At 37.2% G+C, this 25,999-nt stretch overlaps 1 protein-coding gene across 2 annotated transcripts; it reads left to right on the forward strand.

The window, feature by feature from the left end:
• The first annotated feature begins 4,302 nt into the window (after positions 1-4,302).
• LOC132133229 (plakophilin-3-like) lies at positions 4,303-17,020 on the forward strand. Of its 2 annotated transcripts, none has more exons than XM_059546015.1 (11): positions 4,303-4,486; positions 9,138-9,244; positions 9,903-10,741; positions 12,713-12,836; positions 12,919-13,123; positions 14,554-14,728; positions 15,654-15,771; positions 15,874-16,038; positions 16,127-16,306; positions 16,557-16,710; positions 16,800-17,020. In XM_059546015.1, the coding sequence occupies exons 2-11, from the start codon at positions 9,158-9,160 to the stop codon at positions 16,997-16,999; spliced, it is 2,247 nt and encodes a 748-aa protein (XP_059401998.1). In that variant the 5' UTR covers positions 4,303-4,486; positions 9,138-9,157; the 3' UTR covers positions 17,000-17,020. The 2 variants fall into 2 exon arrangements, with proteins under 2 accessions (XP_059401998.1, XP_059401997.1); XM_059546014.1 differs by lacking the exon at positions 4,303-4,486 and adding an exon at positions 5,978-6,365.
• The last annotated feature ends 8,979 nt before the right edge of the window (positions 17,021-25,999 follow it).

The raw sequence follows: 25,999 nt of genomic DNA on the forward strand, positions 1-25,999 counted from the left end.
TCACTTTTAATTATTCGATAAACAAGTTGCTAAACCTGTTCAGATGGTCTGTTTACTGTAGTTTAACAGCTTCTGTCTGCACAGCTTGTTGATAATCTCATGGTTCATATCACTCAAGATCATAAAATGGTTATCTTGGTCTGGATCTCTATTTTAACGTTTTGTCTTGATAGACGCTGCTAAGTAATCTCTTCCCAAAGCCTTTGGTAAAAACAGATATTTACAGTAACAGTCACCATGAAATCTGTTTTTATCAGACGTTTCAATCACAAATTTGTACAAGTGTAATCATAATTGTCCATGTGCACATTAATCATAATATCAGTACATACAGCCCATCTGCATTTATTGTGATTTTTTTTATTTTCATTAAAAAATTTTTGACATTGTTTGTGTTGTTCTTGATTTCTTGAACCCGAAAAGTTCAAAGAGCTCACATTAAAATGTCTAACATCTAATGAATTTTTGTAACCACAATAATCACGTGCCATAACTAGGATGGGGAAGAAATTCTGTGGTTACTGTTCTTTAGTCCTTGATCTAGTTCTGAAGAAACAAACCTTTTCAACAGTTGTAAGCCCTAAAATTAGTTAAGCTCAATCAACTACTATCGGCAAAAAATGAAAAACAAAACACAAAATAGTACAAAAAAACAACAAATAAAAAAACTCAAATAAACAACAAATTAAACAAAACACACACAAAGCTCAAACACAAACGTATGACACAACAAAACTCAACACAAAACAAAAAGCAAAACAACACAAAACTGAAAATTAAACAAAAACAAAAAAATTTAATAAAAACAAAAACAACACATAAAGAAAAACACAAACACAACACACAACACAAAACAATATTAAAATATATATTTTTTAAATCACAAACTGCAAAACAAACAAAACAGAACACAACAAACAAAGCGTTTAAAAATGTAGAGCTAAATTATTTTAAAGGAAAAATTTAAAGGAAAGTTGAAGGTACAGTTTCAAAGAAATCCATCCCATAAGGCATTATACAATTATATTTTTGATTTTAATCACACAGTGGCAGGTGTTCAATTTGTTAAACCATATATAAGCAGTTTATGATTTTCCAGTAGTGTCTTCATGCTTTGTGTATGTGACAGTTGTTTATATTAGCGTAATGTATCTACAGTGCATTCATATTTGAAGAAAAAAGAACACCACGTTTAATGTTTCAGAAACCACGTTTAAGGTGGATTAAGGTGAGTTGAAAATACTTTCTCATAGGGAGGGGCAAGTGATTCTGTCTACGACTGAATGATAATCTGCCCTGGCCTAATGATATCCTTATAAAATATGTGATTGAAGTTCAGTTCTGTGTAATATTATCATTAGCGGACACCACCCTCCTGATACAAAACACTTGAGTTGAATGTCTCATAAGCGTGATTAAAAAATGACCAGTGGAAGATTTTAATTAAAATATTTCACTCCTTGTTCCAATTAACCGACAGCAGTAACACAAACACAATGATCACACTATAATACGTTCAGATAAAATTTGAAACTTTGAATGTTGACTTGACAAAACCATGCCTTGAAGTTTAAAGTTCACTGACTGTAGGTTAGTTTGAAGCTGTATTAGTGTTATATGTGACGGTCGACCACAAAACCAGTCATAAGGGTCAATTTCTCAAAATGGAGATTTATACATCATCTGAAAGCTAAATAAATAAGCTTTCCATTTATGTGTGGTTTATTGGGATTGGACAATATTTGCCCGAGATCCATCTATTTGAAAATCTGGAATATGAGGGTGCAAAAAAAATATCTAAATATTGAGAAAATCACCTTTGAAGTTGTCCAAATGAAATTCTTAGCAATGCTTATTACTAGTGAAAAATTATGTTTTGATATAATTACGGTAATAAATCTACAAAATATTTTCATGGAACATTTACTCAATATCCTAATTTTATTTGTTCCCATAAAATGTTTTTTAGGCTATTTCTAAAAATATATCCCAGTGAGTCAAGCGACTAAAGATTGTACTGTACTGTTTTAAAGGATGCACTTGCATTCAAAAGCTTTCAGGTCAGAAGATAGAATCACTTTTTAATGACTTTAATTACTTTTTTAAATTAATGAAATTACTATTATTAAGCATTAAATTGAATAAATGACATTTATAATGTTACAAAAGATACATATTTCTAATAAATGCTGTTCTTTCGAACTTTCTATCTACCAAAGAATCCTTAAAAAAATAAATGTCACATTTTCCACAAAAATACGAAGCAGCACAACTGTTTTCAACATTGATAATACTAAAAAAACATGTTTAAAATCATAAACCAAAACAATAGTGAAATTGTTGATTAGTGAGCTTATCTTGGTCACTGCACAGTTTCGTCCTGCATCTGAACCTGTGGTTTTACAAAACAAAAGAAGAAACAACAAAATAAACACAATAAAACACACATACATTTTTTTTTTGAAATCTTGCCGGTCACTGCACTAAATATTATGTATGAATATTATGGATATGAACCTGTGGTTTTAAAAACCCGATTCCAAAAAACTTGGGACACTGTACAAATTGAGAAAAGATAGATAGATGATCAACATTGATGACATATGAAATGTTAAAACTGAGAATATGTATCATTTTAAGGGAAAAATAAGTTGATTTTAACTTTCATGGCATCAACACATCTCAAAAAAGTTGGGACAAGGCCATGTTTACCACTGTGTGGCATCCCCTCTTCTTTTTATAACAGTCTGCAAACATCTGGAGACTGAGGAGACAAGTTGCTCAAGTTTAGGAACAGGAATGTTGTCCCATTCTTGTCTAATACAGGCTTCTAGTTACTCAAACTGTCTTAGGTCTTCTTTGTCATGTCTTCCTCTTTATGATGCGAAAAATGTTTTCTATGGGTGAAAGATCTGGACTGCAGGCTGGCCATTTCAGTCCCCGGATCCTTCTTTTACCCAGCCATGATGTTGTAATGGATGCAGTATGTGGTCTGGCATTGTCATGTTGGAAAATGCAAGGTCTTCCCTGAAAGAGACGACGTCTGGATGGGAGCATATGTTGTTCTAGAACTTGGATATACCTTTCAGCATTGATGGTGCCTTTCCAGATGTGTAAGCTGGCCATGCCACACGCACTCATGCAACCCATACCATCAGAGATGCAGGCTTCTGAACTGAGCGCTGATAACAACTTGTGTTGTCCTTGTCCTCTTTAGTCCGGATGACATGGCGTCCCAGTTTAACAAAAAGAACTTCAAATTTTGATTCGTCTGACAACAGAACAGTTTTCCACTTTGCCACAGTCCATTTTAAATGAGCCTTGGCCCAGAGAAAACACCTGCGCTTCTGGATCATGTTTAGATATGGCTTCTTTTTTGACCTTTAGAGTTTTAGCTGGCAACGGATTGTGTTCACTGACAATGTTTTCTGGAAGTATTCCTGAGCCCATGGTGTGATTTCCATTACAGTAGCATTCCTGTATGTGATGCAGGGCCCGAAGATCACGGGCATCCAGTATCCAGCTTTGACCCTTACGCACAGAGATTGTTCCAGATTCTCTGAATCTTTGGACGATATTATGCACTGTAGATGAGGATAACTTCAAACTCTTTGCAATTTTTCTCTGAGAAACTCCTTTCTGATATTGCTCCACTATTTTTCGCCGCAGCATTGGGGGAATTGGTGATCCTCTGCCCATCTTGACTTCTGAGAGACTCTGCCACTCTGAGGCTCTTTTTATACCCAATCATGTTGTCAATTGACCTAATAAGTTGCAAATAAGGTCCTCCAGCCGTTCCTTACATGTACATTTAACTTTTCCGGCCTCTTATTGCTACCTGTCCCAACTTTTTTGGAATGTGTAGCTCTCATGAAATCCAAAATGAGCCAATATTTGGCATGACATTTCTAATGTCTCACTTTCAACATTTGATATGTTATCTATATTCTATTGTGAATAAAAAATAAGTTTATTGAAATTTTGTAAATTACTCCATTCCTTTTTGTACTCAGAATTTGTACAGTGTCCCAACTTTTTTGGAATCGGGTTTGTACTTAGCAATACGAGACAAAACAAATAACGAACCGAGAAACTGACGATAAGTACTTATTATCTTGCTGGTCACTACACGTAATAGTTTTGTGGGGGGTTTAGGTTTGTCTGTCCTCCTTGTCTGACGTCTGCATCACACCTCCACCTGCAGACTCACCCTCTGAATGTGTGTGTGTGTGTGTGTGTGTGTGTGTCTCCGCTGTAACTGTCTGACACAATCACACACACCTTCTTCATTCAGGGGATCAGTAACCAGAAAAGTGATCTTGAGTGCACAGACATGCATCTTTCTAACGTGATATAAGCGTTGGCACTGCAGAATCTATATCTCCTTGCCTTTCTGTGACTCCTGTCTCATTTTAACAAGCAATCTGTGAGACAGCACACTGAATACAGCTCTGGAAATATACGCTAAATCCTGCTCGGCCTTTTGGTGAGTGAAGATAAAAGCATTTTCTATTTGTTTTCAGCATATGCTAATTGGATAGGCTTGATCTTGTCAGTTTATGAACAAGCATGAATCAGTTTTGTGAACAAGCATGCAAATACTGTCTGAACATGAATCAGTCTCAGTGACTCCAGAGTGAGAAGAGCTTATTTATATATTTTTTTGGTTTTGTTTTTTGTTTTTAATTTAGCATATTCTGTAAATGACGAATTTTCTAAAATATTATAAACATAACGATTTTAAGAATTAATAGAAACATATTTCAGGGTTTTAAATACATTTATTTTAGAAGTGCACTTGCATTAATAAACAGTGGATACATTAATCACACTTAAATAAAAAGATGTATTTAAACTGCAGCTTATTGAGTTTATTTAGCCTACTAATCAAACTGAGTTTATTTGACATTGGTAAAACACGGCTGAACAGTATCATCATTTTACATCAGAGAGTTGATGTTTGTGTTTTTATAGAAAACAAACCGTTTTTAAGATAAAAGCTTAGACTGTCGTTTCCGCGCTTCCTGTGTTGCTAGGTGACGACACGACACAACAACATCCGGTATAATCGGAGACGCACGTCACCTGCATGTCAGAGCACATTCTCTCAGATGAAGAGATGTCTCAAGAGTGAATGAAAGTTTCAGTGTTGGAGACTTTTATGCATATTCACGATTAACGAGTCATAGGTTTTTATTTGGTTCGATTCCGAATGCACACTGGTAAAATAAAATGCTTGTCAGTCAGGTCCTAAAAAGTTATTAAATGACTTTTATGTTTATATAGCTAATTTATTAACATGTTTATTCTTGATACGCTACTTACATAATAAACCATTTCTAGATTACTGTCTGTTGTACAGCCCATTTTACGTTAACGATAATAATAAAAACCAGGTTACACTTTATTATACAGTGTATTTTTACATTTAACCACTGAGTAATTTTCATTAACAACCTGTACTTACAGGGTTATGGTTTGGGATTATTGCATGTAGTTATGCATAATTTACTGTTTTAATATAATAAGTAGGCTACATGTATGATGTAAAGTGTAACAAACATTAAAATAAAGTGTTACAAATACTCTAACTCTGAAACACAAACGTAAACGTACAGATACATCACAGAAATGATATTGCAGGAAATCTATCTATCTATCTATCTATCTATCTATCTATCTATCTATCTATCTATCTATCTATCTATCTATCTATCTATCTATCTATAATCTACATAGATAGATAGATAGATAGATAGATAGATAGATAGATAGATAGATAGATAGATAAAAAATGTGAGAAAATGTAACTTGGACATAAAACGATTCACACAAATAAAATAGAATTACACAGAAAAAATAAATAATGAAAAAATGCCTCCTTTTGTGCGTTCGTGAGTTTACCTTGATCAGGTAACTGATGACTCACCAATAAGCCACGCCCACTTTACCTCCCACCTGCGAAAAAGCCGCAGAGTTCCGAGCAGCCGTTAGTTTAGCGTCTCCTCACAGAGCAACACCTTACCTGAACACGACTTGACTGTTTTGTATCGCGTGGATCTGCCCTTCTTTCCACTCTCTGGTGGGACTGTAACTTTTTGGTCTTGGTGGTTGAACTCGGTCCCATCGTCGCTTCGCCATGAGTGTGAGGGTGACCTCGGAGAACGTGTTTCACACGGCGCTGCAGCCCAACACGACCGTCAGCACTTACGCGGTCCCCTCGCAAACCGAGCTCGCGCACGGCGGGACCCACGCCAAGGAGGAGGCGAGGTTCAAGCGCGTGCGCCAGCAGTTTTCCATGAGACTGGCGGAGAAATCCACGCTCCCGCGCCAGAACGGCTCGTCGGCACAATACGCAGCCTCAGGTGTGTCACTCGGCGCTTTGATCTCATTGTAATACATCTTCAATAACACAACAGCCTTTGAATTATTAATCTGCTCATCATTTGCCAGGTTGATCTTACATAAAAGCCTTTGCGCTATGCTTTTATACAGCATGTGGTTTCATTTACCAATGACCTGGAGTTGAATTTCATCTTCATTAACCTTTGGGAACGCTATTATTTGTTAGATATCAATAGAGGAAGCATTATTAATAAATTCACAGGCACAGGCTGTACTGTTTTGTTTACAGCTAAGTATGCAAAACAATATAGTTATGAGAAAAACTGCCTGGAGCAAAACTGGTCACATGGTTTCTGTTGTTTGAATAAGACTAAATATCCCACATGACATTTGTTGATAATGTATGCAATTATTATTATTATTATTTTCTTCCAGTGTGACTTGACCTGAACTAGTGTGCATTTACCTTTGTTTTCTGGCAATACAAAAAAAAATGTAGATGGTGGTCAGTCCACATCAGGTGTGGTAGATTTAGTGTTCACCATTGTTCTTGAACATTAAATGTGGCCATTTGAATTAATAAAATAAAATGTATTGTATTTATTATCATGGAAAGTGGCACTGGCAGAACAGACAGAAGTACAGTGCGACTTCTGGTTTTTACAGGAGGGAGCTGAGCAAGGTTTAAGTGTAATCCGGTTCCTGTTACACGACTGAGTGAGAGTGAAAGTTTCAAAGCTCTCCTTTGAAGAAACCCAACACACTCTAGACAAAAAAGTGCTTCGGACTGCACAAAAGGAATGTAATTTGGCTCCGTTGATCATAATGGCGTAAATATCACCTGGTGTGATGGAAAAGCTGAAGAATACAACCTGAGAGAAATCCACAGTATTTTGTTTTAATCTGCAACCTTATACGCAGTAGTTGCTCAGAGTTTAGTTTTTAAAGCCAAGTGAGACTTGCAGTACTGTACAGTTGTAAAAGCACATTAGTAGCATTACATTAATGTGCACTTGAAAGTGTTTATGAATGTGTGGTTGATTAGAGTGGTTAAGACCAGAAGTGGTTGAATTCCTGGCTTTATGAGGTTCTGCCGCAGTTATTTCCAGCACTTTAACCTCTGGTGCTTAGGGGATTTGTTAACCGGATCCTGGTTTATGAGGTTTACCTGCATTTGACAAGTTAGAACAGCCTTGCGTCTTCCTTTTACTGGTCCAAGGTTTTCAGGAGGAGATGCATACCACATCTTGAAAGTGTTTAAACTAGATTTGACATTAAAATACCAAGCAATGTTATGAACTTGAGAGAGATGACATTGGGGGTGTCCCACAGCGATCAGACCAGTTCTGTCTTTTCTTCTGCCTGGTGTCTACAACTTACTCCACACTTATTCACTAAAGAAATGCTTAAACCACTCCCTCATTCACATACTCAAACACGTGTACTTGCATGCCTGTAGATGCATATATCAACCTTTGATTGAAACAAACCTGGACGCCTTAGCCCCATTTGCTGCTGAGCCAGAACTAAAGCACTGTAAAACTGTGCTAAAACTTGCACTGCAGTAATTAATTTAATTCATGCAACTCTACAAGTTTGCCTCATACTTGAAGTGCCATCAAAGACACATGACGAGCATACTGACTGAGCTGTAAAGTTACAGAGTGGATGACTTTATGGCGCAGAAAATCTTTGGCTTTACATTTGACGTCTGTAAATTATTTCCCACAAAATTGGCAGCCTGCTGTAATGTTGTCCTTTCAGCAACATGTACATTCAAACAAAACCAACTTGCATACAATAGTGTTACAAGCCGGACTACAAGGAAGAAAATGAAATAACATTCAAGTTCACAAAGTAGACATGTAAACTTATAAGTAATATAAACATGAAAAAAAATTTTTTTGTTTGTTTAAAACAACAGACGTGCATGTTTTAATAAAAAATTTGTGTACAAAAGGTATCATAAACATGGCTAAAGGGGGAAAAAATGGCACATTTAAATGTTTTTAAGTTTAAAACAAGCATGTTTACAGACAAACATGCCTGCAAAGATATCACGAACATGACCTCAGTGAAACAAAACACATTTGTTTAATTGTTCAAAGAACAATTATGAATGTTTACATAATAACTTGAATATAAATCTCTAGTAAACATGATTAAAGAAACTAAAAACATTTTCTGTTTAATTTTTCCATCAAAGAACAAACATGCATGTCTGTGTACAAACTTGTGTACAAAGGTATCATGAACATGGCTAAAATACAAAACAGCAAAGTTATTTAATTACTGCATAGCATGTCAGTTTACAATAGTCAGTGCTTACAATACAAGTTTTTAAATTTATAGTTGTGTAGATAGTTAAAAGTTTTATGTTGTAAAACAGAAGCATTTCATTGGTTTAATCTAGCTTTGTTGTTTACTGTTACCTGATTTGCCATATTCTTTTGGAGAAAATGTTGTATTTGAACAATCAAAGACCATTGTTTTATAATGAGGGTCTTTGATTTAATAACTGATTACTAGTTTATTACAGTCTGAACCAACTAAGGGGCAATTTAATATTGCGTTGACATCAGAGGTCTTATTTTCTTGATTAAAATACATTGTAGCTGAGCTGTTGGGTCAGTTGTGTTCAGAAACATGCAGAACGTGATGGCACATCGAGAAAGTTCACTGGTAGGAATATTCCTGATGTAAAAAATAGTATTCTCTTACTAATTTTCACCGTCAGAAATTCAAGTTTAAATGCACATTTATATTAATTATCTGTGTTTTTCTTCTTTTAGAGTCTGGGAATCATTCGACAATGACAAAATATTCAACAATGAGCCAGAATTTCACTCCAAATTTCAGCTCTAAATCCTCTGTCTATGCCCCCGGCAGATCAATGACAGTAAGATTCTTTCCCTTTCTTTATAAACATAAATATTTTATAGTAGTTTGCTTGTTTGAAGGACAGCACTTATTGAGCCGGTTAAATAAAGCTTTTGTGTGTTTGTGACTGTATAGATGTGTATCTTATCCAAATATTGAAAATGAGTAATGGGTAGTTTGTTAGTTAGATGTGATATTTCACAACTTGGCTCTAACCAACAGCCACATATGAAAAATCACAAGTTTAGAAGCCTCTAAGCATCACTTTCAGTTATATTCCTATTGAGTGGTAATATGTTAAGTAGAGTTGTTGATTTAATGTATAAAAAAAGAAGGCTAAAATTAATACAAAAAATGCATGAATTAATGCCAAAAATTGTCAATGAATGACAAAAAATATAAAAACAATGCAGTTAAACTTCTCCATTACCTGTACGTTAATTTTACTGTGATTTTACCATGAAAGTGATTCAAATTGGAAATACCATACTAATGTTTTTGCTCTTATCTAAATTATCTGAATTTCAGGCCTTTTTTTTTGGAAATACCGATGTGATTAATAGCAGTCATATTGAATAATTAATTGCCATATGCAATTCAATTACATTTTAATCAATTGATAGGTATAGTTGATAGTGCTGTAGATATTCAGTATGCAGTTTTCTCTTTTCTATTAGGCCCAACGTCCATCCCGGTACTCTAGTGGTTACTCATCCCGTTCTGCCATTGATTTCGCCCCAAGAACCGAAATGAGTTACACAGGAGGTGGCGGTGGTGGTGGTGGTGGCGGCGGCGGGGCATATTACCAAGAAGAGTTTGGCAACGGCGGTTACCAGGGTGGCAGTTTCCAAGTCAGTGGTTACCAAAGTGGTGGTGGACAAGTTCCACAGCAGCAGGTCAGCGCAATGACTCGATCCTTCAGTCGAATGGGGGGCGACCCAGAGACTCTGTCAATGCATTCAATGCGTTTGTCATCCGTGCCACGCCAAATGGTTTCTTCATGGGTGGTGCAGGACGACAGCGATGGCAGCCTGGTTTCAGAGCGTGACGCCACTTACACACAACAGGCCTCCATGCAGAGCATGAGCAACGGCTATGCTGTCAACACCTACCCACGCCAGTCCATGTATTCAACCTCTAGGATGAACGGATTTGAAAACGGACAGCAGCAGGTCAGTTCCATGACGCTGCCAGCTATGAAATGCCCCCCCAGCGGGACGCTGGGCTCTGGCGGTGGAGGCATGGAGCAGCAGGTCTACGTAAGGGGAACATCCTTCAAAGGCCCTGCCCACCGCACCATCAGCCGATTCAACAACCGTCAAACGATGCGCGGGTCCAACATGTCATCAAGCATGTACGGAAGTGCCGGATTAAGCGGCTCACAGAGCAGCATGGCGGTGATGCAGCAGGGAAGGCTGTCGCGCGCCGGCTCCGTCAGGAGCATGCATAGTGTCGGGAGAGGCAAGGATGTGTTTGACGGCATGGATATGATGGGGAGCATGGGCAATCTGAGCGGGTAAGAACAAATGTGCTTTTGTACATGTGTATCAGAATACAGAACGAAATGCATCCCACACGAGTCAAGGCAAGGAAGAAAGTACTGAAATTGAAGTAGAATCTTTAATTGCATATTGTGATCGAAAATTACTTTTTGACCATTACTTGTTGATTGAATGGAATTTTTTCATATGTCACCAGAAAGATGGCGATTACTCAGAAGATTGAGTTACAAAATTTGGATTTAAAATTACAGTATTTAAGATATGGAACATATGCATGGATGTGTCACAATAAGATCAATAATATTTACACAATATATTAGTTTGCATTTCATACCGACTTTAAGGAGTATTGTTAGATAAAGTAGAGTTTAACTTGCCAAATTAAATTTGAGTCGCGGTCACATGCATTTATGTTGGCTATTTTACAATGCTTTCGAATGTGACTCAGCCAATCATAATTTAGAGTTGTTTTTTTTTTCACTCTAGTGTTACATAAGGTTCATAAAGGTGTTCTTTGTAGCCATCAAGTTAATGATTATAAAGTGAGAAATCCTTTGAGTTGAAGTATGAAATGAAGTACCTTTCAGTAGTTTATTCACTGGATCATTCAAAAATTTAAATTGACTTTAAAGATGTACAAAGAAGTAGAATGCTAGCACCATTCGCGTAAAACACCACTGAAATGTAGGCCTAATTGCTTGAAATGCACAAATAGCATGTGTTCAAACGCTTCCTCATTACTGTCGGTCAGAAATTCCCTGAATTATGTACCATAGTCATTTGAGCCTTACAACAAACATTGCATATTACTGATTGCAACCTAGTCGGTTAGCTGTTTTCGTTAAGTGTGTGTAAGTACGGATAACAGTGATTACAAGCAGTGAGTGTAGGGCTGACCTTTGAAGCGTAAAATTAGTCCTACTGTGCTTTAACAGCCTGTCAGTGCATCCATATTTAGCTTATCTGTCCTTATTGCGCTAACCTTGTGTGTGTGTGCGCGCGCATGTGTATATGTGTTTGGTGTTGCCAAGCACTGCCTGTATATGTGTGTTAAAAGTGAAGAGCGAGTCTGTTGCGCAGGCACACCCAAACCAGTCCAGCCACCTCACACTTCACACTCCCTGGGAAAGAAACACACACTTCCTATCACTCCAGCAACATGCGCCAGCACACACAAACACACATGAAGGAATTTCCTGTTGAGCAAAAATGTCTTCAAATAATGCTGACTCTTATTAAGTTAAGAAACCAAGATAAGCTAGTATATGAAACCACCTTTTTATTCAAGTTTCCACCTTAGGCTTAGAAAGTTGGGAACAGGGTTGAAAAATTGTGCAGAACGGATTCAAACCCAAATTTCCTACATGAGCTCCCGAGCTTAATGCTATGACTACTACTAATGAATATTATCGGCTATATTTTCGTTATTGGAATGTATCTTTTGTGTTACCTTTTAGTATCGCTACTAAATAAAATTTCCAAGTTTTCGTACTTTCATGCATACAGATTCATGTGGATTCCTAAAAACTCAACAAACATCAGTAAATCTGATCGCACCTTAAGACCGCATGCTAATAAAGTGTCCCAAAGACTCAAAGTGAGGAAGAACTTTATGAAGCTACGATGAAACTGAAGTAGCAACCTTTTATTGCGTATTGTAAAAGAACAAATGTAGCATGTGAACTTGTTTCTATCCATCGGTTGTTGATTGGATGGAGCCAGATCTGAATTTTGTGTCGACTATAAGAAAGGGGCAGGCTTAATGTGGACAAAAAGATTGTAAAAGTCCAGCATACGTCACCAGGGAGCAGTCGATTCATCTGTAGATGGAGTTACAGAAGACCACATTACTGACTGATTTGGAACGCTCTAGAAAGCAATACAGTGTGCCACACAAATATACTTACAGTTGTTTCCAACTAAGTTTTATGATTGCATGTTACTAAGCTAATGATTTAATATTCCAATTCTCCACACTTTCCTAGAATCAACTCTTTGGACATGTTGACTGCCATCAGCTATCTTGGTGAGCCCGATCATAATCTTCAGATGTTGGGAGCTGCCTACATTCAGCATGAGTGTTACCATAACAACGAAGCAAAGAAACAGGTATACAATTGCTTTCCGTCTGAAGAAACGTAAGAGTGAAATGTGTGTTTTCGATTATAAGTAGAACTTCTTTTTCTTTCAGATGAACGAGTTGAAGGGAGTTCCTCTCCTGGTGCAGCTGTATACCAGCGAGAGTCTAGAGGTGCAGCGCTACGCCACCGGAGCCACCAGGAACCTCATCTATGAGAACATGGAGAACAAAGTGGCTCTTATAGAAGCCGACGGGATCCCCAAGCTCATAGAGTCCCTTAGAGAACCAGACGGCGAACTCCGCAAGAACATCACAGGTGGGCATTTCAGTCATGCTGTTCTTGAAACTTAACTGTAAAGCCGTTTTAATCGCCATTGTGACACAAAATTAACAGAACAACCCTCAACTTAAGACCACATGCTAACCTCATTAATGACTGATTTGGAACACTTGTACATAGAAAACAACTCCATGTGCTACACGTATAGATTCACAAATGAATCCAATGGAGTTTGAAGTTTGCATGTTGCCAAGCTAAAGATTTAGGAAAATTAGAGCAAATTAGCGTGAGGCAGCAAAAGTGTCAATGGGACTGGAACGTTCTCTGGTTGATGTACGGACAGTGACGAGAGCAGCACAAATTAGCAATGATTATTAGGTACGGGCACAAAATGGGTTAAAACATGCTTTTTTGGGTGCATTAAATAATGGCATAAATACCAGTAAACTGACTACCACAAGCCTTACCCTGCATGATTTCATTAAATAATCTCCTCCCAAAGATTTAGCCTTTTAAAAGGCAACTCCTACAAATGAATAAGCATTAAGGTCAGCTGCAAAAGTAACTCTGTCCAAGCCCTTTCATGACTAATTTTCCACTGCGTGTCTTTAGTAAATCCTGACAGCAGAGGGTTTGCATTGATATAACCTGTTAATAAATCTGGCCTTTAATGTTCTAATTAGCATAACAAATACATAACACAAAATATATTCTCTAAGAATATATTCTAAGATTATTCTCTTATTATTCTATATTCCCTTTTATTAGTTTAAATACTGTTTTTATCAATACTTTGCAGTGCAGAACGATAAGTAAATCAAGATCTACCATGCACACTGAGTATCCTCTGCAGGAGATACAGCTGATGCTTTTAATTTCTATATAGAATATCCTTTGGTTAAAGACTTTTTCATTTATGTTAGTGAGGTCCAGTGTCCTTTTAGGACATGAAATGACTCCAGATATGATGTACGAAGAGGTTTTCATCATCAGGCTAGATGTGTGTTCTGAATGCGTTCCACGCAGGGCATCGACTGATCTCTCAGTATTGAATCAAACTACTTGCTTTAGTAGTATTGCTCAGCGATGTCTTGACGTGCATGGAAAGAACGGACTCTTGTAGCAAAGGTGGTTGTGGTCTGTGCGTGTCTGAGCGTGCCTATGCTGAAACTCTAATAAACCAAATAAATCTACCAATGCATATCTCTCCACTACACATGGGGGCATTTGAGAGGATGACATCATAACAAAAGCTAAGGAAGTTGTATATATTCTGCAAGGAAGTTCGATTTGTGAAATTATTTGAAACGGTTGCTGCAGTTATAAAGTGTTTAACTTTTTTCTCCTCTTTTTCCTTTTTTTTTCTTATCTGTATTCAAATTCTTATCTATTTGCCGCGACACTTTCCCATGCTCTTTTCCTCATTCTCTTTATCTCTCTCTCCTCTCTGCTGTCATTCCCTGTAGGTATTCTGTGGAATCTGTCCTCTAAGGATAACCTGAAACAAAAGCTGGCACAAGAAACTCTTCCCGAATTGACAAAGAAGATTCTGATTCCCCTCTCTGGCACCGGGGACCAGGACATCATCGAGCTGAACCCCTCCGAGTCCGACATCTTCTTCAACACCACCGGCTGTCTCAGGTAAACACACACAGACTGTTTTAGTTCCCCTTTACTGGTTCCTGTTCCTGTAGGAACTTCATCAGACTTCATTAAATGAAAATCCCCTCCAGCCACATCCCTGCTAGTAGCTTGAGTCATGTTCCAACGCAAAATCCAACCCAAACTATACTTTGGAAAATTATGAAGGCTATTTTTAGGACTGCTACCTTTAAGAAATTTTAAAATATATTAATGATTTTGATTGATTTTTAAAATGATTTAAAAAAAATTATATTCAAGGAGTTAGGTTTAGAAAATTATTGAAAATGAAGGCTATTTTTAGGACTGCCAAATGTTGATGTATGATTATTAGAAAATTATAGATAATAAATAATAGGTATGTTTTTTTTTTTTTTAGAAAATTATGCCTATTTTTAGGACTATTATTTTTGTAAAATTATAGAAAATTATGCCTATTTTAGGACTGTTGCTTTGAGAATCAGAAATATTTTTAGGACTGTTAATTTTAGAAAATGATTTTTAGGTCTGTTATATTTTTATGTCTGTTATGTTTTTATAAGTTTTAAAAATAATACAATTTTAGGACAAGAAAATTATGAATAATAAATAATATTTTGAGGTCTTTTTATTTATTTATTTATTTTTTGAAAATTATAGAAATTATACCTATTTTAGGACTATTAGTTTTATAAAATTATAGAAAATGAAGCCTATTTTAGGACTATTGCTTTTAGAAAATGTTTTCTTGACAGTAAGCAAATTTATTTTAGAAAATATGTTTTATAGATTAAAGAAAATGTAATGAGAATAATAGTATCTTAAAACTTATATATATATATTTAATAAAACATACTTATATAAAGTTTTTTCTCTGGTGAAACAAGATCTGAAAATGTTTTTATGAGATTCCACTTTTTATATATCCTTCTGTTTCCTTGTACAGAAACTTGAGCTCGGTGAACGAGAAGACTAGAAAGCAGATGAGAGAGACCAGTGGCCTTATAGATGCTCTGGTTGGCTATATTCAGAAATGCTTGATGGACACTGAAGTGGAGGGGAAGGTATTTATGTAGCACCCTCTTTTTTATATTCTGCCTCTGTTGCTGCCTCCTCTTGTGAGGTGTGTGTTTACATGGCCATTCATGAGTGTGTTCCTCTCTCAGGGTGTGGAGAACGCAGTGTGTGTGTTGAGGAATCTGTCCTATCAGCTGTACAATGAGATGCCCCCCTCATCACTTCTGCGGCTGGAGGGTCCGAATCGAGCTCAGAGCTCCTCAAAAGCAGAAGCTATCGGCTGCTTCACCCCTAATAGCAAGAAGGCCAAAGATGTAAGAAGCTGCTTTCAATTTCCTCCTTAACAGTCCTATTTTCATTCTCAATCTTGAGCTTAATCTCATATTTTGTCCTTTCTTCCAGAGAAAAAATCAGGACCTCAGCACATTTACAGAAGTGTCCCGGCAGCCCAAAGACATCGAGTGGCTCTGGCACCCTAATATAGTGAAATTGTATCACCAGGTCCTGAGGTGCTCTAAGAACTCCACAACGCGAGAGGCCGCGGCCGGAGCCCTGCAGAACATCACAGCTGGAGACATGAGGGTAAGAGGTTCACCTCACATTAAGCTGTGTGTGCACCGAAGCAAATTTACTGTAGCCAGCAGAAAACACCAGTAGATCTGCTGAAAACACAGTCGTAGTACAAACAGGATGTGTGACGGGTGGTCATTGCCCCGCACTTCTTCAACTGTGATTTAGACGGCTGACTGAAATGTGACAAATTCAACTCTTAGAAAAAAATCCAGAGTGCTTGGCTTGAAAAAGACAATTAAACTTCTATTTTATATTTCAGTGGGCGTCCATCTTGAGTCGTGTGGCATTAGAGCAGAATAAGATGTTGCCTGATATTCTGGATCTCCTTAGCAATAGCAACAATCTAGAGCTACGTTCTCTCACTGGCTTACTCAGAAACTTATCCTGTCATGCCAAGGATAAGAACCACATGGGTGAGGCTTCCTTCTTTAGACACAAAACTTCAGTCCATCACATCTCTGAGGCCTTAGAGAAGCTCATTGTTCTATTTCTTTCATTTTAGCCAAAGAGGTGGTGGGTCCCTTGCTTGCCAAACTGCCTGCCGATGGCCGCCCGAAGGGGCCGTCAAGTGACGTGGTGGTGAACATCTGTGGAGCCCTCAACAACCTGGTGACCAGCAGCATGGTGGCTGCAAAAGAAATCGCCTCCCTCGGAGGTCTGTCCAAGCTGATGGGCATCAAGACCTCTCATGACAGCAGGTAAAACTAAAAAGTCATCCAAATATGCAAATAAAATCATCACTAAATGATATTGCTTCCAAACTAACATTGCAATTTTTATCCAGCCCTGCTAAAGTGAAAGCTGCGGCAACAGTGACAAGCAACATGTTCCTGTACAAGAAACTACACAAAGATTACAGACAAGTAAGTAGTATGATCATATAAATGATATACATAAGCATTTTTTAAAAGGTATTTGACAAATGTGTTTAAAAATTGACATACTCTCATATAAAACTTATGTTCTACATAGTGACCAGACAAAAACAAATCACTTCATTGGAATAACAGCGTTATTATAAAACATTTTTAGTCATGTGACACAAATGCGCTTGTAAATAAACTATTTCTACAGTAGTATGTGTAATTGAAAACTAGGGTTGCCAGGTCTGGATAACAAAAGCATCCCAATTGGTATTCAAAATTAGCCTGATCAGGGCCAGTCGCATTGCAGGAGAAAAGTTGCATTCTGGGGGGTCAAACCCTCCTTCCAGGGGGTTACACCTTGGTCAAATCTCGCTTCAGCCCACATACTAAAAAACAATTAGCATCAGCAAAACGTAGCCCAATTCTGTGTGAATACCACGGACTTGGCAACACTGCTGAAAAATTTCCTTCTTGCCTGATTCATCCACACCAGTAGGTGTCAGTTTAATTTCTCAGACCACTGTTGTATTAACTGGTTGTGCAACAGACATGAAGGAAAAACATCTTGTCAAATCATGCCCTTTTCTTAATGATTGAACGTTGTAATACTCATCAATTTGTGAAAATCGCATTGATTTACATTTAAAGAGCCACCCAAACCATATCTATTGACCAGAATTTCACAGAGAGATGGGGTTGAAAGCTAGTGATTTGGGACCGTGAGCAACCGCATAGCAAAGCTCTAGCATCCACCCTAGCAACTACATAGCAACACCTTGGCAACCACCCATAACCCATTGCATCGTAAAGACGACTTTTACATAGCAAGCACTACTCACATTTACTTTGTGAAAGTATTTAAAAAAATATATTTCTTGGTAAATCTTTAGCAGTATTCTGATAATTCTGTTTTAAATTTGACGCACACACTCATGAGACTTGCATAATCTAAATGAAGCAGGTCGACCCCTAATAATGGCCGCCATTTTGAGATCACACAGCTAACTAAATACAAGTCTCTTTATTTCGCTAGCTCACCTACAATCAGATCATCTTTAGTTATAGACGACAAATACACCAGAAAAAGCATCGATGTTTACACAAAATGCTTGGTTTTGTGCAATTCATCCACACCAGTAGGTGTCAGTGTTTTATTTGAAAATGCAGCAGTCGTCTTGGACTTTACACTTAAGTATTCAACTTCGGTCCATAGCTGTTCCCACCGAATTTGTGCTACAGGCATGAACATCTCAAATCACATGGTTTGTCAAATCATGCACTTTTCTAAATGATCAAACTTAACGATTTTCCTGAATTACATAAAAAAAATGATCTGAGCCATAGCTAGAGACCAGAATATTATAGAGACTTTAGAGGGGACACTTATGATTTGAGCCAGTTGGCAACAACTCAGTACACCCTAGAAACCACATAGCAACAACTTAGCAACCATATAGCAACAATGCCTGGAGTGACTTCCACAGCAAGCACTATTCAAATTTACTTAATTGTAAAAATGTAACTTTTTTTTTTCAGCTTAGAAAAAACACCCTCAGAAAGTGTCTTTTTTACAAACTAGTACAGTTGCACATCACAGTTACTGTCATTCCGCCCTGCCCTCTAGACATTTTCCAATTATTTGAAGACCACATACACACACACACATTCACACAAACATTCGAATGAACACATATCGTACTAGATAATCAAAATGGGAAATAACACGCTTTTATTTGAGTTTGATTTCCCAAACACACAAACTTAAAACATGTTGATATGGGAGGTAGATGTTCAGCCACACCCTGGCGATGGGGATTTCAAGTGATTTCCTCGTGAGCATGTCCTAACACATCATAGAACCGGTGTTCTTTCTTTTACTTCAAATCTGGGAGGCTTGCCAGCATGCTACCTGGAACAATTATTTGCCATTCTCTCATGAGGTGCTTTTTGCTTTGTGTTTTACAGAAAGGGTTCCCGAGAGAAGACTTTGCAGACCTGGGCTACTAAATGGATTATATTAACAATCAGGAATATATTTAATAAGGACAATGGATAAAGAAAACTCAAAACACTAATGGAACAAGAGCAATATAAATATTCTGAAATACGAAAAAGTGGATAACACACACAAGACTTTATTGCTACTGTATAGGATGAACACTTCCTATTTAGCATCATATTTTTGTTATTTAAAAAAAAATCCTCAGGGATTTATTGCAATATGTCTTTTTTTATACTGGTATTTGCCTGTATTTTTATTTGTATTATTAATATACAAAACACGTATTATGATGGTGAGGAAGATATTTAAGCTGGAAAATTGGAATTGTGAGGATGTAGATAATATAAGAAGGCTGTAATATGTTTTATAATACACATAAATGTTTTAAACACAGGCCAGAGGACAGATTCGGCCCTTCTTGTCGTAACAGAACTGCTTAATTCTTACTATTCTGAATTCTAATGTAGTGGGTTTTCTTCTGTTTTGGTATTTTGTTGTATGTACAGATAGTATGTGTACAAAATAACAATAGGAGGTTTAATAATTACTGTAATGATAATGAGGATGCATGGTAAAATGCAATCTGAATGTTTGAATGGAAAGTTGATTAAAACATCACTCTATGCCAAATGATCATTTTTGTTCATTTATGAATTTTCCTATTTTTTCATAATTGTACATGGTGCAATATGTGCATTAATTTGACAAGAAGCAATTCTACTTACGTGTAGGTTTGTTTTTTTTGTATAAACTTTTTTACATATATTATAGATGCCAAATGTTGAATGTTTGGGTTGGGTTGGTATGTTTCCAAATTATTTAATCTGTTGTGTATGCAACATTGAAAGTTATGACACTGTTATTAGCGATTTGCACTCGAAATATTTGAGACCTGCTTTTACTGGATGGAGACCTGATTCTGCAGAGAGGTCTTAAACTTTCTGACCTTTAAGAATGCATGGAATGTTCTCTTTTCAAAGCCTTTGATGATCGAATGTCTAGTGTATTTTATAATTCATCATGATTTCATTGTAAAATGCATGATGCGTGAATGTCATAGACCTATGTTCGTATTAAAAACAATAAAAAGGAAATAAAGAGAGTCTGTTTTTGTCAACCTGATTTTGTGAGAGAAATTGTGTTTTAAGACAATTTTACAGTTTTTCTCAGTCACTTTGGTGCATTTCTCAAATCAGAAATGAAATTGTCAAAACTACTTTTACAACCTCCACATCATTGTGTCACTTGTGCACATCAAAAAAGCAGTTTCTCATTTCTTTGAACAAGTTGCAAATGCTTTGGTACATCCATGCAAATGATTATGTACAATTCTCTGTTGTTTCCTACATTATCAGTTGCTAATGTCATGTTGTTCAAAATTTATTGTATAGTTTTCTGTGCAATAGTCTTACCCCACCCACCCCCCCCCCCCCCCCCCCCAAAAAAAAACATCGGGTCTTTAGTTCATCGTATAATTCATTAAATGCAAAATGGTTAATCTAGTTGTCATAAACTGCCAAGCACACGTTTTTTTTTTTTTTTTTTTTTACACATTATTATTAGACTTTTTGTCAATTTGGCATGAATTGTGCAAGTGAATATTTACTAATGAGGAGAATGTAGATGATAAACCAATGATAAACCATTTCTCTGAAATAGCTCAAAGGTTCATCTCATGAATCTTCAGTTGGAAAGCTTATACTGTATAGAGAGGACAACACAAGAGTTACACATTCTGACAATGGACTTATTTTCATCTTTGTGCCCATGTTTCTTTTTCCTTTTCGATATCACAATGACATTGTAAAGGTTTTTTTTTGGCCAGACCACTAGTAAAAGTGTAACTGGGAATTCTATCCAGTCTCTTTCAATCAATATCCCACATACAGTAAAGTGTAAATTTGTACTTTTGGATATGGATATATGGCATACATAAGCATATTGCATACTGTTTAGTACAGTAACTGTCATCCAAAATGTGGCCATAGTTTACATCAGAACATCTCTCCAGAGTACACTGTTATATCGACAACATGACTAAGCAATTTGACTGTCTTATCCGTAAACTATGACACAAGGACTTGTCATTCGATGGCACTGACATGTTCATTGACACAGATATTTATTTTTGAGAGAGGAACTAAGGATTTTGAGCAAGAGACTGGCTTTTGCAGGTAATCCATGGTGTTTTGCTATTTGTACGAGTTGTTTTGAGAAATGCACTTAGAAATTACACTAAAAATATACTAAACTGCATTCACGTAGAAAAGTTCTTAAATTTCCATTCTTACTGATTGCAGCAGTTTGTGTTTGCCACAAGTCAGCAAAAATAGTTAAAATGACTTTATCCCACCCTGTTATTTTTTTACCCATGAGTTTTGCTTGTTTCTGTCCTCTTCTAATGCCGGCCCAACCATATTTACATACTTTCTCTCTGCTTCGACATGAACAATCATCTGCCACACCCTACAGCAAAACCACATGACTCACTCATGAGCCGCCACATTACAACCACTCTAAACCATCGTGTCCTGTGATGTCTGTATATTCTGAGTAGAACTATGTATTGATGACATCTGAATCACAACAAAGGCGTTTTTAGTACTGTATGTTGAACATTTTAAGAATTTTGACCTCAACCGTCACATAGCTCCTGGCAATGACAAGGGCAGCTACCTCAAAACGGTATAAAACGTTTACGCCACCACAACCGGCTGTCACAGACTGTTCTTTTGCTAGTGTTGACTGATGGCAGTTTTTGGAGAAAAGGTGCAGTGATGTCATTAATCTTCCATTCAGGACTTATTCTCCTATTATACATTCATTCATACTTATACTTACAACTGTTAGGTATAGCCTACTTAGTGCTGCCACTTGTTTAATGTTACCATGCCACTTATAAAAGGATCGTTTGGCCTTATCAATCACATTCACATTTACTTTAATCTTTTGATAACATATGTAATGATAGTTGTTAATCTAAATTATATATTGGTTGTGTTAGTGTAAACATTATTGTTTTAGATTGTTAACGCAAAAGTCAAATGTTAATTAATAAACGGATTATGTTATTATGTTGCCCTCTACTGGTGGAATCAATCAACATTTCGTGCTGGCTTATGCTGACACCTAGAGGTGTGGATAGAGCCTCAGGCAACAAACTAAAATTGTACTTCTCATTGTCGGGTTAATTACGCATGCAAAAGTATCTAAGTGTCCGAGATATTTGTAAATATCTTAAAAGTACCAAAAAAGTATAAAAAATATTCAATATAATACATTAAAAGTCTTCTAATTTTCTATATTTTTTAAATGATGATAATTTTTTATATCATAATCTGTTTGGACACCTATTTATAACCTTTCTAAATTTATTTAGCACCAATAGAAAAAAAGGAAGAGTTTCTCCTACTGAACATGCTCCGTCTGAAGAGCGTTTTATTTTGGCTCTGTTCAGAAAAACATTACATGTAAATGCCAAAGTCTGGTAGAACTGTAGCACACAGATCAGCAATGTAACGTCAACAGCAATAAAAAAGATTTATTACTCTTGAATTGTGTGATTCTCCCACAGAAGAAAACCAGTCGAAGAGCCGTTTTTTTTCCTTTTTGCTTCTGCATTTCCTAATGCATTTATGATTTCACTAATAGAAATAATCAACCAGAAATAACTTGTTTATTTTCACTGGAGGTACACGAGTTACAGAGAAATGCACATCTGAACTAGGAAGGATCTATTTATATAGGTTTTGAAATGGGTCTTTTTTTTACTTTCGGGGAACAGGAAGTGTTTTATGTTTTTATGTATATTTTCCTCACTGTTTAATGAAAGAGTAAATCGAGCAGAACGCGTAGCGTGAACGTTCTAAGAGCGGTTTATGTCGTCACAGAGCGCGATGTTTGAACTGAATGATCGACGGTTAATCTTGTGCTGCTTCTCTTTCTTCATCTGCTTTCACATCTGCAGCTGCTGGTGAGTCGATGAGATGCTCGTTACTAATCTAACGTTTTCGTATTGGTTTAATGTTTTCATCCGCATATCAGTAATTTTAATCGCTAATGGTGCTTTCCGTTTGAACCGAATTATTATGTTGATTTGTTTCCATGACACTCGAGGATACATTGCTATTAACCTCCCCTATTTGTACTTTTTAATTAACATTTTCAGATCACTTCACTTCTATAAAAAAACTTTTTGTTGATTGTGATCTTACATAGCTGCATCAATAGAAATGTAATATTGTGGTTAACAATAACACAGTACGCCCGCACGACCACACGCACACACACACACACACACACACACACACACACACACACACACACACACACACACACACACACACACACACACACACACACACACTGTTTTGGGGACTTTATTAGAAATAAAAAAACACACACACAAAAAAAACACATTTAATTTAAATGATCTAATTTATTGCCCAGGCCAGTAGTAGGCTATATTCTATGTATTGTACTTATCATTTTGCACATTTTCATTATTTTGCTGTAGGATCCTCCAGAAATGTTGCTGCAGAGTCAGAGACGTGCCATGAGATCTCGTCACATCCCTGTTGTATAGTAAAGGTAAGTTTTGTGTAGTACAGATAAGAGTTGTATAGTATATCTAGGCCTAGGACGCACATAATGTGCAGTTGTAGGGCCTGCAGGACAAATTTGTCTAGCACTGAACCATAGCTTTCTCAATATAAGGCCATTAGTCATATTAGAGGCTTGAGGTTTGGCCCTGAGGTACCAGACTTGGCCCTGGCTTCTGAGATACCTGTGGTGGCCGACACTTCCAGAAGTCTCTGTAACAGCCTATGCTCACTGTAGTCTCTGTCAAGGCAATTGCCTCCCTGAGGTCCCTGTAACGGCCAATGACGCTTGAGGTCTCCCCTGTCATGGCCAAAGTTTCCTGAGGTCCCTGTCACAGGCTGAGCGATTGAGGTCCCTTTCATTACAACCATTAAAATATGCCTAATTCCCTACTATATTATAGGCGAAAAGCAGTATCAATATTATAACAATAAATTAGTAGTAGGTTCATATTCATAGCATGTAGTATTTCCAGATTGCATTCATACATAATTATTCTTTACAGAACATAATTTTCTAATGGTCATGAAGTAAGCTCTGTCATGACGCAGCGCATGTCATGGCCACTGTCCCTGAAGTCTCTAGTTCTGTTCAAACTGACGTTCTAAACACTATGTACTTTCTGGATTTCAGAAGGGTCAAATCCTCTCAAACAGCACACTAACTTTTAATAACCAGAAATATATGCCATTTCCCAGGTGAGGATATATGATTATTAATTATTATTAGAATAATTTATAGAATAATATGTTGCATAATGCACATAATTTCTACATTTAACTATTAAAGGTGGGGTATGTATTTTTTTCAAAAATGCTTTAGAAAAATGCGTCGGACTGAGTACCAAAACAAACTTCAGTAAGCAGTAATACAATCAGCAGTAATGTTTACTCATGATGAGAAATGGGAGGAGAGCGCATGCAGTGCACAGGACAGACATTAGACGAGCCGCGTGTAGACAGAAAGATAGAGATCGTGGATAAAAAACAAAAGAGGAAAACGTGCAGAACAAAAGAAGGATTACGATAAGGCAAGAAGTAGGACTTGTGTAAATATCAGATCAGCTTTCCAGCACCGGTGAGAACTCAAGAAGTGGGAGGGCCTGTGATTGGACACTAAGGTTGTTTTGTTTATTCTCGATAGTTGAGAAACCTTGGTTTCGCTTTGTTTCACAGAACTAATATATGCTGGCTTTTGCTTGAATATGCTTTTGTGTCATGTTCGCTTGTTTGGTCATCTGCAGTCATAGTTTCATTCCCTTTAGCTATGATAAAGACACATTCATTTCCACATCCAGCCTGGAGTGTCTACACCTCCTCCACTGGCTGTTTCAAGAGCCATCTTCCAAAGTGTTCTGAAAAGTAAGATAATATGTTTAATACAGCAGATTCTGCCATAATCGTTTCCTTGCGTGGGGTGGAGCTATCAAAATAGGAGCGAGACCCTATTGGGGTTGGGACATGTTTGTTTTGGTGATTTGAAAAATCAACATCGGCTACCAGAAATCACTTACCCTACCTTTAATGTTAAAATATACTTTTATGCATAAAACAGGCCTAATACTTAAACTTTGCCTCAGCTATGTAAGATCAGCCTAGTGAGTTGATGTGGTTGTAGTTTTATGGCTGCTGACAATATAGTGCAGACAAAGTGTTCATGGGTCCAGATACCTGTCGTTGAGCCACTGCTAGAAAACACAGTACAAGTGCCACAACCCAAGTCCCCCTCATCGCCACAGCCCAGACATACCTCGGCACCACGGCTGCAGTACAGGCACCCCTCAGCGCTGCGGCGTCAGTCCAGGCACCCCTCAGTGTGCAATTAAAGCCCAAGCAGCCCTCAGTTCAGCTGGCACATTCCAGGCCTCCTGAGTGCCACGCACTACCACAGGAACATCTCAGTGCCATGGCCAACATACAGGTGCATTCAGGGCAGTTGCTGGGGAGGGGGGGGGAGGGGGGGGGGGTAAGGTACAGGTAAGTGAGGTTTGTGGAGTGCAGTTAAGAGTTGCAGACTAAAGGTAAGAGTTGCAGACTAAAGGTAAGAGTTATACACTAAGGTAAGGGTTGTAAACTAAAGGTAAGAGTAATTGACTAAAGGTAAGTGTTGCAGACTAATGGTAAGAGTCGTAGACTAAAAGTACGAGTCGTAGACCAAAGGTAAGAGTCATAGACAAAAGGTAAGTGTCGCGGACTTAAGCTAAGAGTTATTGACTAAAAACAAGAGTCGCAG

The sequence above is a fragment of the Carassius carassius genome, chromosome 50, assembly GCF_963082965.1.
Source record: "Carassius carassius chromosome 50, fCarCar2.1, whole genome shotgun sequence".
Lineage (NCBI taxonomy): Eukaryota > Metazoa > Chordata > Actinopteri > Cypriniformes > Cyprinidae > Carassius > Carassius carassius.

Coding starts and splice junctions, on each gene's coding strand:
- LOC132133229 (XM_059546014.1), top strand. CDS start 6,140: ATGAGTGTGAGGGTGACCTCGGAGAACGTGTTTCACACGGCGCTGCAG. Junction 13,124..14,553: donor ACTCCGCAAGAACATCACAG/GTGGGCATTTCA, acceptor CATTCCCTGTAG/GTATTCTGTGGAATCTGTCC. Junction 15,772..15,873: donor ACACTGAAGTGGAGGGGAAG/GTATTTATGTAG, acceptor TTCCTCTCTCAG/GGTGTGGAGAACGCAGTGTG.